The 16,744-nt window shown below is 36.4% G+C and overlaps 2 protein-coding genes and 1 pseudogene across 2 annotated transcripts; all 3 read right to left on the bottom strand.

Annotated features, from left to right (window-relative positions):
* On the bottom strand, positions 1-1,090 carry LOC120157823 (ankyrin repeat-containing protein BDA1-like). Its single transcript, XM_039168833.1, has 2 exons — positions 445-1,090; positions 1-362 (listed from the first exon to the last, which is right to left on the bottom strand). Exons 1-2 carry the CDS (start codon positions 1,051-1,053, stop codon positions 75-77), a joined length of 897 nt encoding a protein of 298 aa, XP_039024764.1. The 5' UTR covers positions 1,054-1,090; the 3' UTR covers positions 1-74.
* Positions 1,091-2,335: 1,245 nt separating this feature from the next.
* LOC120157836 (probable serine/threonine-protein kinase PBL7) lies at positions 2,336-5,920 on the bottom strand. Its single transcript, XM_039168841.1, has 6 exons — positions 5,634-5,920; positions 4,567-4,760; positions 4,088-4,277; positions 3,460-3,851; positions 2,708-2,973; positions 2,336-2,626 (listed from the first exon to the last, which is right to left on the bottom strand). Exons 1-5 carry the CDS (start codon positions 5,746-5,748, stop codon positions 2,713-2,715), a joined length of 1,152 nt encoding a protein of 383 aa, XP_039024772.1. The 5' UTR covers positions 5,749-5,920; the 3' UTR covers positions 2,336-2,626; positions 2,708-2,712.
* Positions 5,921-8,887: 2,967 nt separating this feature from the next.
* LOC120157837 lies at positions 8,888-10,193 on the bottom strand (annotated as a pseudogene).
* Between the last annotated feature and the right edge of the window lie 6,551 nt (positions 10,194-16,744).

Raw genomic sequence — 16,744 nt, 5'->3', positions numbered from 1 at the left:
TATTGGACAAGTGATAAGTGATGTTTGAGGGGGGCGGGGCCTGGGCCGGGGCGGTGTCATTGTCTTGCCAAACACTACCCGGTGGACTTAACGACGATTGGTAGATTGCTGTTATAACGAGAGCCATAATCACCAGCATCGTGTTGATCGTGTCCACCGACATGCTGTGCCTTGTTCGATCTCCCACCACTGAACATAACTTTACCTTTCAACAGCTTAATCTTGGTATCGACTTCCTCATTCGTGCTGGTGTTCACGCCTCGTCTGTTGGCATATTTTATGATTTGTAGAGCCGTCAAATTTTCCGAATCCTTGCCTTTTACGTGCAACCAAAGTTGGGAACCTAACAACAGTTTGAGTGCCTGCATGCATCATTACAGAAGAGCCATTAATCGTTTATAAAAACGGATTTTTGGAATGCAACGTAAATAGAATTGCACATGCATCGTTTTGCTTCTTCTTAGCCGCAATGTGCAACAGAGTGTTGTCTTGGTCGTCTTTCCAATTCGCCATTTTTTTCTCAAGGGAAAAGACTCTATCGTGAATACGACGAGTCCTTTGAAGCCATCCAATTAGGAGGTTAAAAGCTTCGATCTGGTCTTCTTTCAAAGCAAGATGTAACGCAGTCTCGTCTCGAACCATCACATCTTCTATGCATTCGGGGCAAGCTTCAAGAAAGTTGACCAAAAGCCTAGAGTTCCCGGTTGTAACTACATAATGGAAAGCAGTCATCCCTTCCCATCCTTTGACGCGAACCAGATCTTTATCTGCCTTCAACAGTCGAAACACTAGCTTAGTCTGCGCACTTCTCAGCGCCAAGTGCAGGGGACTAAACCCATTTGAGTCCAGCTTCTTGGCAAACGAAGGCTTCAAGTTCATCATCTCCATTGCGAAACTAACTTGCCCTTTGTCTGCTGCTACATGAAATGGAGTATCGACGAAAGGAACTTGGTCGATGCGTTCCAAGATGTACGGATCCTCTCCAATTAGAACGTGCAAGGCATCAATGTGTCCTGTTTCAGCTTCTTCTCTCAAACTTGGATCCATCTCCATGATTTTTCTTCTTCTCTTTTTGTACGGAGGCAGTAGAAGAAGTAAAATGGAAACCATGAAAGTAAGTACAAGAACTAATATGACCTCATTGCTTCACTTTAAGTAAATAATGCTTCAATGTGATGGGTAAGATGAACACAAACTAATAATTATGGTCTCACTTCTAAATCCACAGAATATTACTGCAAAATTTAAAACAGCGTAACTAGAAAATATAAATTCAAAAAAAAAAGCTTACATGTATGAGAATTGTGGAGATTGTAATGAAAGAGAAGTCACGTGCAGTGAGCGGCGCAACGGCATAAACTGATGGACGGACGGCGATGGGTTGAGAAACAGTGATGATCTTACAAAATTAAATAGATAAAAAATGCAAAAACTTTAGTAAAAATAATAAAAGTTGATATCCTTTAGTGCAATTAACCTATAGATGATAGATTTTTTTTCTTTTTCCATGAAATTTACACCACGTATTTACGAACATGTGATTTAAATGGTATAATAATAATAATAATTAAATAAAGACAGAGAATAGGGAAATGTTTCTCCATTCTTCTTTCCCAACGTGAGAAAGAAAAATACGAAGTGGAATTTTATCTCTCTTCTTCCATCTAATTTCAACAAGGCATCTGCAATTTTTTTCATGTTCATTTTAGTCCTTCTCAAACTATTTAGTTCATTTAGTATGAGAACAGCAAAATTATGGAGGAAATTCTCATAAAAAAGACCTAATGTCCATGTTACGAAGAGATGAATTTGGTTAGGAAAATTTATCTATAAGTTAAATCTAGGCCAAAAAAATCAATGTGAACGAGTCATTTAGTACATTTCTAATACTGGTATTTAGGATTTCTAGCATTTTATGGTTTGCATGTGTTGTTCATCTTTATGCAAGCATTTTCTATCTAGAACTCCAAAACTTCTCTCCGGCAGAGTTGTTTCACACAAGGGAAGTTATCGCCATTTTCTCACGTTAAGGCAGCTGTGATGGCTTATTGGCTTTGCCCCGGCTACTTCCCAATTCTTTTTTTTTTTAATTTGATGCTGTCTAATTTATTATTTTCTAATTTTATTGCGTTTATTGATATACCCTCGATTAGTGTGTACTATGTTTACTAATTATTCAAACCAAATTTAACTATTAAAAAAAGAGTATATACAAATCAAATAAGAATACAATTAAAATATGGACATTTAAAGAATAAAGAAAAATGTTTTAGGCTTCTTCAAAATGTCAATGATATTGGAGGTTCTTTTTTAAAATTAAACCAAAATAATATCGACAAGCAGATATGTATATCTTCAAGGGAACAGCAGTTTGTATACCAAAGACATTTTAGATACAAAGCTCAAGACCTCAATGGTACATCAAAGAACAAATTTTTGGACAAGGAAAGACAAACAGAGAGGCCAAAAAGTTTTCAATCAAAAAAGGGGGCAAACGGCCGTTATATTAGACAAGGTAAGGTCTGAAATCGGACGGGTAACTGGGACTTGCGAAATTCCACATCTGAGGACGGCTTGGCAACGAACTCCACGCCAAAGAATCATACAATCTCAAACATATAAAAACCTGTTGTTTTTTAATCTCAATCATCAGCTGCCAAGGAATTCATTTTTTTCTCGAACAAGTAAATTGATTGATTCCCCTTACCTGAATTATTCCCGTCTCATTCTCGGAGTGGAAGAACCGGTACAAGATCCTTGAACCGGATGAGTTCTGGGATCATACTTTTGAGAAGCAAGATAAGTGAGGGCAGTGACTACATCGGCTATCAGAGGCCGCATATTCGGCTGTTCTTGAACACACATTGCAGCCACAGCTAGAGCCTGGTACAAACCCCTCACCGGATATTGTCCCTGAAGTAACGGATCGGCCATTTGTGCAAATTTCCTTCGATCTTTAAACAGCGGACGAGCCTGTTAAATAAAAATGAACGATTTATGCAATTACAGAACATATAGGGAAAGAAAAACTAAAAAAAACTAAAAGATTTGCAAGAATTATTGTTCTTTCTAGTTTTATTTTCTTCATCGGAAGGATTGTGCCTTGATGACCAAAGAATATTTCTCTCATATGTTGGAGCAACTCTTCATTTTTCTTGAAGTATTCATATCCAACACTCATGTAAGACGCATATGCAGGCTATGGGGAAATGGCACACCAAATCAATGAGAACTTAAAACATAAAATGAATATACTCATGTCCTTTACTCATACCCGTGTCCAAGTATCGTAGATTCTCACAGTTCAGATTTCAAAACAATTGAACAGATAAGAGTTTTGGTAGGAAATCAAGATTCTATTACAACACATGTTCATGCAAAAATATAAGTCAAGGCAATAAAACGTGTCTTCAAACTCTCAGCAATATGATAAAAAGAGAGATGCCATAGCTATCTTACCCAGGCAACCAGATTTTGCTCGCCACCAGCCCTTGAGTTATCAATAGCTTTCCTTCCGGTAATGATTTCAAGCAGAACAACTCCAAAACTATAAACATCCGACTTCAACGTAAGCTGGCCAGTCATTGCATATTCTGGTGCGCAATATCCATATGTCCCCATCACTCTTGTAGATACATGAGTCTTATCCCCGACAGGGCCCAATTTGGCCAAGCCAAAATCCGATAGCTTGGGATGATAGCCCTCGCCAAGCAAAATATTCGAGCATTTCAAATCACGATATATGACAGGAGGACTAGCTTTGTCGTGTAAATACTCCAAACCTTTTGCAGCACCTGCAGCTATTTTCATTCTTGTATTCCAATCTAATTGTCTTTTGTCGGGAGGTAAGTCTGGAATGTAAAAGCACACAGAAAAAGAATCAGCAATCCGTGTTAAAAGATGATACATGATGAGGTAATCAAAACAATTGCCAGAATGTACTAAGCAAAAGAGACAAATCAAACACCAGAAACTCAAAACTTAAAAAATGTGTGTATTAACCATGATAATTGACATGATATTCAATGTTGTGAAAGAAACCAAGATTCCAAATAATAGTATAGAAATGAACGTTTTCTATATATACCATGTAAATGATCTTCCAAAGATCCTAATGGCATGTACTCATAAACCAAAAGCCTCTGATCTCCATCAGCACAGTATCCAATTAAGTTGACAAGATTAGGATGGTGAAGCAGGCTCAACATCAGTACTTCAACAAGGAATTCCCGGTTTCCTTGCAGTCCATTACGATCAAGCTGCTTGATTGCTACAACCTACACAACACGGGTGACAAAGTTAAGGTTGAGTAGACTTTATGAATGGTTAAGGGGCATATATTTCCGAAACAAAAATATATTCATGAAGAATGAAATTTCATGAGCCGGCCTAATAATACTTTTAGCTCAACATAGATGGGCAGAACAAAACAATGAAAATTCTGATTTCTATGATTCTATCAACTAAAGGTGTATGAGATCATTGGAGAGTAGAACTGTGTTATATGGATCTCACGTCACGTATTTGTATTTCCTACAAAATTTACAGTCTCATTAATACACATACTTTATTAGTGCTTTCCAATCGCCCTTTATACACCCGGCCAAAACCTCCTTCGCCTAAAAGGTAATCTGCCCGGAAATTCTTTGTTGCAGCTGCCAATTCACGGAAGGTAAATGTGTGTGCTGCAATGTGATCCGACCCTCCATCCTTGTTAGCCTCCTTCTTAGCATCCGGCACAGAACTAACCTTCAGCTTTTCTACCATGACGCCGAAAAACAAACTTAATATGATAACTACTGAAAACTGAACCAAAAACATGTAGCACTACCACATCAACAGAAGCCAAAGACAGGTTTTATTACTGATCACATTATAACAACAGATAGACGAAAAGGACACAAACTTCTATACCCTTTTATCACAGAATTATTTTTCTTTAAACACTCATACCCGAACGTACGGATAGGATTTGACCCTCCAGTATCATTCAACTACATGGAAAAACTTAACAAAAATTGAGCATTCCTATATCTAACAGACTGACACTCGCAGCTAAGTCCGAGTAACATAGATTGAAAATAATAATATGCTTGAACTAGTACAATTCTTTAGGCTTCCATAGAAATTCTAACCTATATAGTATAACAGCATCAAGAACCAAAAAAAAAAGTATAAATTCTTGCAGTTCAATGATGGCAACAATTTAAATCCCAAAACATCCATGGACTTAATAACATAGAATTAAATTAGGAATTGCACACTCAAGCTAATAACCGAGACTTCAAATCAGTATACATAATATATATTAATTCCAAAATCGATAGAATTAAGAATTACAAAATACTATGAAATTTTCATCTTTATAGACTCAAAACAAACACAAAACGAAAATACTATATATATATATTTCAAATTCCTACATAGATCAAGCTGAAACATTGAAAACCCATGAAACTAGAAAAACAATTGAACAAATGGGTCTTACACCAAAAAAATTGCAGAAAAAATAAAAAGGAATTCACTGTTTTTTTCCTTTTTAACAAAAAGATCAAATCCTCTATGGGGTATATAAAAAAAATCAAAATTTGAGGTGGTTTTCGAAATCAAAAGAATATAAGAGCAACAAGAACCTGAAGTAGAAGGGATCTGATCATCAGATGAATTGGCCGTGGTTGTACTATCATCGATGGGAAGCTTTTTCTTTCCATTTTTGTTTTTCTTTCCACCACAAGGGAACCAGCCCATATGAATTTACCCTTTAAAACTCTCTTTCTCCACTTTCTTACTTTAGAATCCAATGGCTGAAACAGCAAGAGAAAGAGGGAGAGAGAAAGCTAAAAGGAGAGAAATGAAAATCAGACCCAAACACACACACTTTAGGGAAGAAAGCGAGCGAGAAAGGTTAAAATTCACAAGAATTTTTGTTCAACTCCTTTTTCCACCTTTTACAATTGTGCCCTTTGGTTTGTCTGTAAATTGCTAATCATGCCATTACTTTAAAAATGTTCTAATTTCGTTATTTATGTTTTTTTAATTTATCAAATCTTGTAACTTAAAAAAAACTATTTTTAATTTAACTATTTATGAAAATTCATAAAAATGTACTAAAATAATTTAGATGGTTAAAAAAATAACATTTGATTTGTCACAATATAAATGATGAACTTAGGTGGCGCTTGGTTCGTTGGAATGTTTATGAGGGAATTATAATCTGTAAAGGAATTGGAATCTGAAGGAATTTGAATCTGAATCTGAAATCTATTTCTGAAGGTATTTTTCACCCTAAACCCGAACCCGACCCGAATATCACACTTAAAAAAATCCGACCCGAATATCACACTTAAAAAACCCGACCCGGATATCAAACTTAAAAAACCCAACCCGAACCCAATTTTTTTTAAAAAAATCCGACCTGACCCGAATATCACACTTAAAAAAACATGACCCGACCCGAATATCAAACTTAAAAAAATCCGACCCGAACCCGATTTTTTAAAAAAAATCCGACCTAATTCCTCAATTTTTTAAAAAAAATCCGATCCGAATACTAAAAGATTGATGAGGGTAGTATGATCAAATTTCACATTCCCTGGATATAATTTACTTTCTCTCCCTTGATGGAATTAGATTCAAATTCCCACTTTGAAAACTTGAACCAAACATGAGACATGAGTGGAATTGAATTCTAATTTCTCCTAATTTCAAAGGATTCCAACGAACCAAACGTCATCTTAATTATTATAAATGAACCAATTTGTGTGTGGAAAATGATAGTTTGCTAACGAAATTCAGAATTTCTCAATGATGTAAAGTTGACCTATTCTTGTGAACTTCAAATATATTTCAAGAGTAGGGATGGCAAAAAAACCCGAACCCGACGGGGAAAATCGAAAATCGAATTAAACGGGTCGGGTTCGGGGATGATAAACGGGGACGGGGACGGGGACGGGGACGGGGACGGGGAAAACCCATTTATTTTAAACGGGGACGGGGACGGGGACGGGTTTGGTAATCCCCGCCCCGATTACCCGATTACCCGCCCCGATTACCCGACCCGATAAATATTAAAAATAATTATTTATATATATATATATAATATTAATAAATTTAATTTAAATAAAAAATATATATTTAATTTAAATATATATATATACCCGGCCCGATTCCCAGCCCAATACCGACCCAATACCCGACCCAATACCTGGCCCAATACCCGTTTAAATAATCGTTTGTGCTAAACGGGGATACCCGTTTCCCCGCGGTTTTCATCGATTACCCGACGGGGATCCCCATTTAAATCCCCGCGGTTTTTTAAACGGGGACGGATACCGGTTTTTTAAACGGGGACGGGGACGGGGGGACCAATACCCGGCCCGAACCCGGCCCGTTGCCATCCCTATTCAAAAGTATTTTCGAGTAACATATTAAAGGCTATAAGCACTTTCAATCATTTATTAGAAAAAGCACTATCAATACTGATAAAAGATATTTTCAAAAATATATTTTTTAATTATTTAATTTCAATTTTGAATTTCTATGATTCACGTAAATAACATTTTAAATAGACAAAAAAATTATTTTAGACGTTTTTTAAAATATAAAAAAAACAAGATATAAATAATAAATGGATAATTTTACTCAAAAGTATTTCTAAAAAAAATAAAATTTAAATATTTTAGTTTTTGAATCCGAATTAATAAAACACTTGGAGTGTGAAAATCTATACATTCTATATTATTTTTGTTTAAAAAATACATTTTGACTCCAAAAACACCTTAAAAAAACTACAAAGAACATAACTTTAATCCCTTGGATCAAGATGATAATTGATATGAATGCCTATGAAAGGTCGAGCTGAATTTAAAATACTAGCAATATGTTTTAAAGAGTGAAATGAGATAAACAATTTTGAAGTCTAAATATATAACGTTAATTTATTTGTTTAATATTTAACTAAACCAATCCCTCCCTTTCCCCAATAAAAGAGAGTAATTATGATGGAAATTTAATTTAATAGGAGTATAAGCATAGTTAAGGGTTAATTTAATGTTATTTTTTTTAAAAATAAGGGGAAAAAAGTATAATACAAAAATGCTTTTATAAAATATATTTCATTCATATTGGACAATTCAATTGTTATTTATTTTTATTTCAATATAAATATTTCATTTTTCCAAAAAAAATCAACCCTATATACGCTTACATCAAAGGTATTTTCTTCAAATAACTTAAAGTGATTATAAAATAATATATATTTTCATATTGAAAATGCAAGTGGTCAAACCTAGAACCTTTGTCATCGGTCTTTCATTTAGAATCAAAGACCTCTCCTAGAGAATCATTTTACCCTCATGACATCCCAAGCTTAATTAATGAGTACAAAGAAGCAACAAAAGTCACAAGATACATTACCATTGAAGATCATCCAAAATGCAGATTTTACTAATACTTTCGTAGTCCGATCATCCAACACAAGCTTAATTAATGCGTACAACGAGGAATAACAAGATACATTACCATTCAAGATCAGTCCAAACCAAATGCAGATTTTTAGAAGCAACAAAACTCACCAAGAATAAACATACCCAGCATGTCCCGGTTAATTCCAGCCTCAAAACATAAGAAAAAAAACTTTAAAGGAAATCCAACATATCTGTACTGAATTGAAAATACTTGCACCAAAATCCAAGTAATGTAATCATCTACTATTGCCTAAATCTCACAACTATCCCCCTATGCTACATGAAATTTTAATTTTTTCTGAAGTATTCATGCTCAAAAGTCTTGACAATAATAAACATACCCAGCATTTACCCAATTAACATAAGACTAACAATACACCAGAAATTGAAGAGAGCGAGAGAAATCAACTTGCAAGGTGATTCTAAAATCAGCAATTCCAATTCCAAGATTACATGATTCTACAAAAGTAAAAGAACATATAAGAAGAATTCTCCTTTAAATACAACAAAAAAAAGGTGGGGGCTCTTCAAGCTTCTTCACATAAGCCTTTAAAACCATAACAACATCTCTCGCAGGAGCTTGAAGTGTCCCCACAAGTCCAATAGCAGGACTCTGCAAACTCCCCAAAAGCTTAGCGTAAATCTCAGCTCAGGTAGGCATACTTTCAAGCTGTTTAAAATCGTCTGACCCATAAAATTCCCCTTCGAAAACACCCCCCGTGAAGTCATTCTCAACCTTCTTCTCCTTCTGGAACGTCCTGTAAGGTTTAAGAGCGTCCGGGATTTCTTCGGTGTGAACGAAGAGCCAAACGTTCATCCCTTTCATACACGGCCTTAATGCCTCCCAGGGAGTCCCTTCGATGGCTTTCAAGACCAGAGTGTTCTTAGCGACGAGTAGTTTCTATGACTCGGGGAGAGATCGACGCAATTCTTGGATTTGTTTGACGGTGAAGCCCTTGTATTCCACGGCGGCCAGGAGGTAACAGTTCTCTAACTGGGATTTGACAGTTTCGACTGTTTCTTCTTTCTTGGTCCGGGAAATGGCGGCTCTGATGGGAGAGTATGAGCAGTGCCGTGGCTGATGCGGCGCAAGACCCCAAAAAAATAGTTAAATATATATATATATATATATATATAATGGCGTTTTTAAAAAAAAATTATTATAGATGGATTTATTACAACGCTTTTTAAAAAAACGTCACTATTATTGCGACTTATTAATTAAACGATATTATATATGGATCTATCGTGGCGTTTATCAAAAAAATACCACTATTGTTACCCCGAAATCGAATATATTTAAAAAATAGAAATCCCTTTATAAGAATTTGTATAGGATTCCCGAAAATCCTATCACGACTCTGGGTACGAGGGTGGTTTGAGGGAAATGAAGGTGGGTTAAGAGGCAGGGCAGATGTACATTCCAACCCCATTATTTTGAGAAAAAATATTTAATTTAATTTAATTTGTTAATAGAAATATAAAAGAATAAGAAATTTTGTATACTCAAATTTTTTTAAAATAAAGTATTAAAATTTTAAAACCTTATTTTTTAATTTTTAAATCTGTCACTGTTTGGAGGATTGGGGCGGTGGATTTTAGTGATAGGGCTTGGGAAGGCGGGGGTTTTAGGGAAGGGAAGGAGGGGAGAGCTATTTCCATGGCGGGAAAAAAATAGAAGATTAGAAGGAAAGGTATGACGAGTGAGTTTAGGGGTTGAAAGGGACTTATCTGGTTCTTCTGAATAACTTAGAATTGAAGAGCAGCGACCACGACCACGACCCGACCTGACCCGAGACGAGACAAGACGGACGACGGCGGCGGTGGCGCGCGAGAGTCCCCTTGTTCTCTATCACTCAACAAGGAAGTGTGAAAGCAAATACCATTCCCAATAGTGTTTCCAATACTATGTGAGATTGAGTATTACCAACACTTGTTTCTAATACAATGTGATTATTCAGGAAACAATTAACAATCATGCATCTTAAAACAACTGAATCAGCAACCAATTGCATTAGTATTATACGATTAAATATGTCATAATTAAATGTCAATCTACAATCAATCGCGATTATTGCAATTTTAAGCAAAACATTCAAAAATAATATTACTATTTAAGGCTCAATCACACATAGTATTATGAACAAGTGTTGGTAATGCTCAATCCCACATAGTATTGGAAATACTATTGGGAATGGTATTTAAGGCTTGGTTTTCCCACTTCCTTGTTGAGTGATAGAGAACAAGGGGGACTCTCGCGTGCTGCCGCCGTCAGTCTCGGGTCGGGTCGTGGTCGTGGTCGTGGTAATACGTGTCTTCGACACGTCCGCGCGAATACTATCTTTTTAGAAAAAATTCTTAAGAAATGCAATACCACCAGTCGTTGCGATTTTGGACTATCGCAATGCGAACTTGGACTATCGCATTGCGATTTACATATTTGCATTGCGATAATCGACTATCGCATTGCGATTTACATATTCGCATTGCGATAGTCCAAGTTCGCATTGCGATAGTCCAAGTTCGCGTTGCGAATCTGAAAACTGATTTGCGATACTGGAGATCGCGTTGCGAATTATCGATCGCATTGCGATTTAGTTGGTCATTTTGGCAAATCAAAAAAAAATTGGTTAAAATCATATATTATAAGGCATTTTTGGTCAATGAGGTTATTTTCTCAAATCTGAATCCTTTAATAGATTGTTAATTAATTTATATTTTTAATTTTACAAAATGGATGTGAAATGGGAATGAAGTAGGTATTTCTTAATACCGGTTACGGAATAATTATAATACCTGCTAAGCCTCCAATTTATTTGTGATGTAAGATTACAATTTTTTTCTTGTACATATGTATATAATCATAATTACTTATAATTGAATTTTAGTAATTAAAAGAATAATTATTTTTTAAAGATTTCAAATTTGAATAATTGCATCTATAAGATGTGTACGATTATTGTTAATAAATTAAGAAAATTCTAGTAGTAAATTTGATTGTGTTTATCTTTATCTATTTTAATAGTCATCTCTAAATATACATATGAATCTGATTCGTGTCATGAGTCAAATTATTTCATTATTTCTAAAAGAAAATAAATATCAAAACTATATACGAGCTTTCATGACATGTATAATTATATAAGTGAACCTTAACTCAATGCAATTGCTTATTCTAAACTTTAATTCGATTCAATATATATATATATATTATTAAATCATGTGAAAATTGATGTGAAATTTCATTAATTTGATTTATCTTGGAAGATCATACCCATGTCCAAATTTATATCAAATACCAGAGATAGATATAATAAGTACTTCAAAGAAAGAAGAATAGCCAGAGCAACATTAGTGCACTACTTTGTTCATGGGGATGGAAATAATAAGAGGTTGAGTAATTACAGCTTTACCACTGTCACAATTAGAGTTTAGAAATTACATTGCAACTTTCAGCTAAAGCAAGATCCAAGTCCCATTAGGTGTTCCAAATGTTGCACAATGCAAATCAAATTGCAAACTATAGCGTAACCTAAAAGTTGAAACGTGAAATAGGACATCCATTTTGTTGCTTGACTTCAACATTTTCAAATCTGGGAGCAAACGATTTCATGAAACTGTTCCACAAATGTTGGAGCTTGTACAACACTAGTTCATCAATCAGTCTACAGGATCATTGACCACAAATGTTGCCTTAACCCTCCTTGATGAAACATCATATCTTGGCACTGTTGAACCCTTCCTATCTGACAGCGGCATAGTCGTCCATCTTTTTTATTGAGATACAGGATTAACGTTCTCAAAGTACACCGCGAACTGTTCGAATGACAGAACTTTTCTAGCACTAAACAATTTAGCTATATAAATTTCCAAATAATCTAACAATATATGCTATGAAAATCAAGACATTTGAAAACCTAAACATTACATTTGAGCCCTTACTTGAAACCATACTCAGACATCACCAAAGCAGGGTCCCCTTTTCCAATGGCAATAATGAGTTTGTTCTCAAATCCGACCTAGAGAAGACAAAGTTAGAAAATCTCAGCTAACTGAGTAATACATAGGGTAATTTGTTACAAATGTAAATATTCAAGAGAAAAGAGATTTAGCAGAAAAAGAAATAGGGTTCCATATTCTAGACACATAAAAGAAATAGAGACTTACCAAAGGTGAGTGATCTTGTGCAACCTGATGTTATGGTCGGAGAAGAAGAAGAACGGCAAGGAGAGGAGGATTTGGGAATGGACGAGCGAGGGGAGAAATTGGGAATGGATGCGCAAGGGTTAGGGATTGGAAAATGTAAATTGGGAATTGAAGCACGTGAAGGGCATATGATTAACTTACCGTATGAGTTGGAGCAGGCTGAATGGATCCAGGAAGAGTTGGAGCAGTCCGAGTCAAAATGCCAATACCTGCAGAAGAAAGGAAAGGATAAGTAGAGTTGTTAGAATCTATTATAAAGGACAACCACCTGACATTATTAGAATTACCGTACAACCATTGTAACTAAATAAGACCTGACTTGAGGCATTTTCTTCCTCATGCAATGAATGAATGACTATTTTCTTCTCTAAATTCTCTCATTCTCTTCTCGTATCTTTCTCTGTTTCTCTCATTTCATAACAAATTGGTATCAGGAGCCTTAATTCCTGGCAAATTGCAGACTGTATATGCAAAAGAAGAACCACACCATGGTAGAATCTACTGATCTCTCTGCCATCAAAAAGCATATTGAGGACTTAAAGAAAATAATGCAGCAAGCAAATGAGGAAACCAACCCTCCCAAGTGGTGGGAGGCACAAGATAAACGTATCAGTTTATTGGAGTCTGGGATGACAACGACTCAAAGCTACATGGAGCAGATATTGGGGATGTTGACAGGGAGAACGGAGGAGCAAGTCCAAAATAACCCTGGAATTGAGCAGAAGTTACATATGCAATAGAAGATACAAAGGATAGGTATCAAGTGTTCGATAAATTGCCAAAACCAAAGGTAGATGTACCAGTGCAGCAGAGCTACTTGTGGTACAGTTCAAGCAATGGTGATTCTGATTCCCAGGTCACCAGACTCTACAAAGACAAAGAGCAACCTGTAGGAAATTACTATCTAATTAACCTTGGAATTTATACGGTGGATAAGAAATTGAACTATCCATGTTGGTTGACCGGCCACAGGAGGATCAAGTATTAAAGATGGAGAAATAGAACTCATGCTTCACAGGCGAATGCTGATAATTCCAAAGGAGTAGGCGAAGTCCTTGACAAAGTGTCTTTGCGGGAACCACAAGCGAGGTACTTGATTTTCAATATGATGAAACAATGAGTGTAGGTTATTCAATGCCATTGAGACTATAAAGAACCATGTAGAAGATGATGACCCTTACAAGTTTAGATTGTTGCTAATGGGAATTAATGCGCTAGTAGAGGTCAAGAAGATAATTGGAAAGGGAAGTGGTTTTGTTGCTGTGGAGATTCCATTTACTTTTCTTGCCAAATGTATTTTAGAAATTTTGTGGGAAGAAGCCGCCAACTTGGCCATGACATATTAATCCTTGGGCATACTATGGTTATGAAACTTACAGGGTGAATGGGTCCCTGTTTTTTTGATGACTGGGTTCCATGAATCACCTGGCGAACCAGCATTTACGACCAGTAAGAAGGCTAATGAATTATGGGTTTCTATATTAGAGAAGGTATATGCAAAATTGCATGGTTCTTATGAGGCACTAGAAGGTGGGCTTGTTCAGGATGCACTTGTTGATCTTACTGGAAGTGTTGGTGAGGAGATCGACATGAGAAGTTCCCAGGCCCAGTTGGATCTTTCCAGTAGTAGATTATGGTCTCAGTTGTTGCGATTTAAACAAGAAGGATTTCTTTTTGGTGATGGAAGTCCATCAAGCTCTGATGTGAAGGTTTTTTCCAGTAGTATTGTACAAGGACATGGGTACTCGTTACTGTAGGTAAGAGAGGTGGATGGACACAAGCTTATTCAAATTCGAAACCCTTGGGCTAATGAAGTTGAATGGAATGGTCCCTAGTCTGATTCATCTTTGAAATGGACGGATAGGATGAGGTACAAGTTGAAGCATGTTCCTCAGTCAAAAGATGATATTATGGATGTCATGGCAAGACTCCAAATTCACTTCAAGTCAATATATGTATGTCGGGTCTATCCTCCTGAGATGCAATATTCTGTCCATGGACAATGGCGTGGTTACAGTGCCGATGACTGTCAAGATTATAATTCGTGGCACCAAAATTCCCAGTTCCGATTGAGGGAAACTGGTCCAGATGCTTCTTATTCGATTCATGCGTTCATCACCTTAACTCAGGGTGTTAGCATTCTGGAATTTTTGAATGAAAAGATAAGTAAGCTACTCTCTGGTGATGACACTAAGGCAGTCCAGAAAATTATTATCTCTATCGGAATATGTGTGTGAAAGAAACTTTCTTTAATATGAAAATTGCGCTTGATTTGATTTTAGCCTTTGTTGTTCAAAGTTGAGGATATTTTAAATTGCAGCTGGAGAAGCTCTATCATTTCTCTGGGGTGGTGTTCCTGTAACTTCTGATGTGATTCTCAAGACCAACTTTATTTCACTTTCCATGCCTTCAAATTTTCTTTTGGGTGACACATCAATGAAGAAAAAACTGGTTGATGCACTTGTTACGACTTTGACTGTTTTGGAAAGAGGGAAAGAGCGATCAAGTTGCTTGAATACTCGGAGGTATTTCAAGAGGTCACTATTGGTGAAAGCCTTAGTGGGAGGAAACTTAGCACTTACAAGGAGCTTTGTAATCTTGCAAATGAGATGGGACATCAAGATTTAATTTATAATTTTTGGATCTGGATAATTATCAAGCCTCAAATTCCAAGAGAGGTGCTGCTTTGGATTTTCTAAGATAGCCAAGCAAGCTGGTGATGCTCTTCAACCTTTTAAGAGTATGATTCCAAGGCTTCGGCGTTCTCGTGAGGAATTGTGCCTTGCCCTTGCAGATATTATCCAAGGTCAAAAATTTGATCAGGTTGGGAAGTATTTGAAGAAATAAGGGTGGTTGCTTTTCGTGCTATGGATGACATCAAAGAAACTGTGCGAAATGCTGGTGACAAACTATGTCGTGCTGTAGCCTCACTAACAATAAGGCTCTGTGATGTGTCCCTTACTGAAGCATCAGATGCAAGCCAATCGATGGATATTGTTCTTTCCATTTTGCTTGCAGTAGGCATATTGAGTAAATTTGACAGTATCATGAGCTTCAATTATAAGAAGGAAAACCATGGGCAGTCTATGGTTCACTTCATTCTCAAACCCAAGGAAAACATGAATCAAAGGTTAAAGGCATGGGGTGTGAAGGCACAAGGCAAAATGGAAATTTATAGAAATTTGAAGGTCGTGGGGCGAGTTTACTTGAAATTTCAGTCTTACCATCAAACCTCACTTGCTCTTCGAAAGGGATTAAAGCTGGCAGCAAGGTTTTATGGTTCTGTAAGGATCGACAAACGTAGGGAGCAAGAGCACAATCAGATACCGTGGATGAAATTAGAATTGGAAAACATTACGGTGGTAAATTATATTGTACTTCTAGCACAATTCTCAGATTTTGATCCTTGGGGACAAGGATCATCTCGTGGGGCGGGTATTGTTATGGTCGGAGAAGAATAAGAACGGCAAGGAGAGGAGGATTTGGGAATGGACGAGCGAGGGGAGAAATTGGGAATGGATGCGCAAGGGTTAGGGATTGAAAAATGTAAATTGGGAATTGAAGCACGTGAAGGGCATATGATTAACTTACCGGATGAGTTGGAGCAGGCTGAATGGATCCAGGAAGAGTTGGAGCAGTTCGAGTCAAAAGGCCAATACCTGCAGAAGAAAGGAAGGGATAAGTAGAGTTGTTCGAATCTATTAATAAGGACAACCACCTGGCATTATTAGAATTACCGTACAACCATTGTAACTAAATAAGACCTGACTTGAGGCATTTTCTTCCTCATGCAATGAATGAATGACTATTTTCTTCTCTAAATTCTCTCATTCTCTTCTCGTATCTTTCTCTGTTTCTCTCATTCCATAACACCTAAATCATAAGAAAATGGCAACAATCCAATTGTCAAACATACGAACATCAAAGATGGAAAACTCTACATTCATATAGACATGCTAAAGCTTTACCTGAGAAGACATAACATTTACTCCCAAAAGTTCACTTAACTCCTTCGTTCTCTTAGTTTCTGGGGACATCTCCTCCTATTCAAATCAAATATCCATCTAAGTTCA

This window comes from Hibiscus syriacus, unplaced genomic scaffold (assembly GCF_006381635.1).
Source record: "Hibiscus syriacus cultivar Baekdansim isolate YM2019G1 unplaced genomic scaffold, ASM638163v2 tig00111276_pilon, whole genome shotgun sequence".
Classification (NCBI taxonomy): Eukaryota; Viridiplantae; Streptophyta; class Magnoliopsida; order Malvales; family Malvaceae; genus Hibiscus; species Hibiscus syriacus.
Note: the sequence above shows the minus strand (reverse complement) of the source record. Positions and strands in the feature narration are given on the sequence as shown.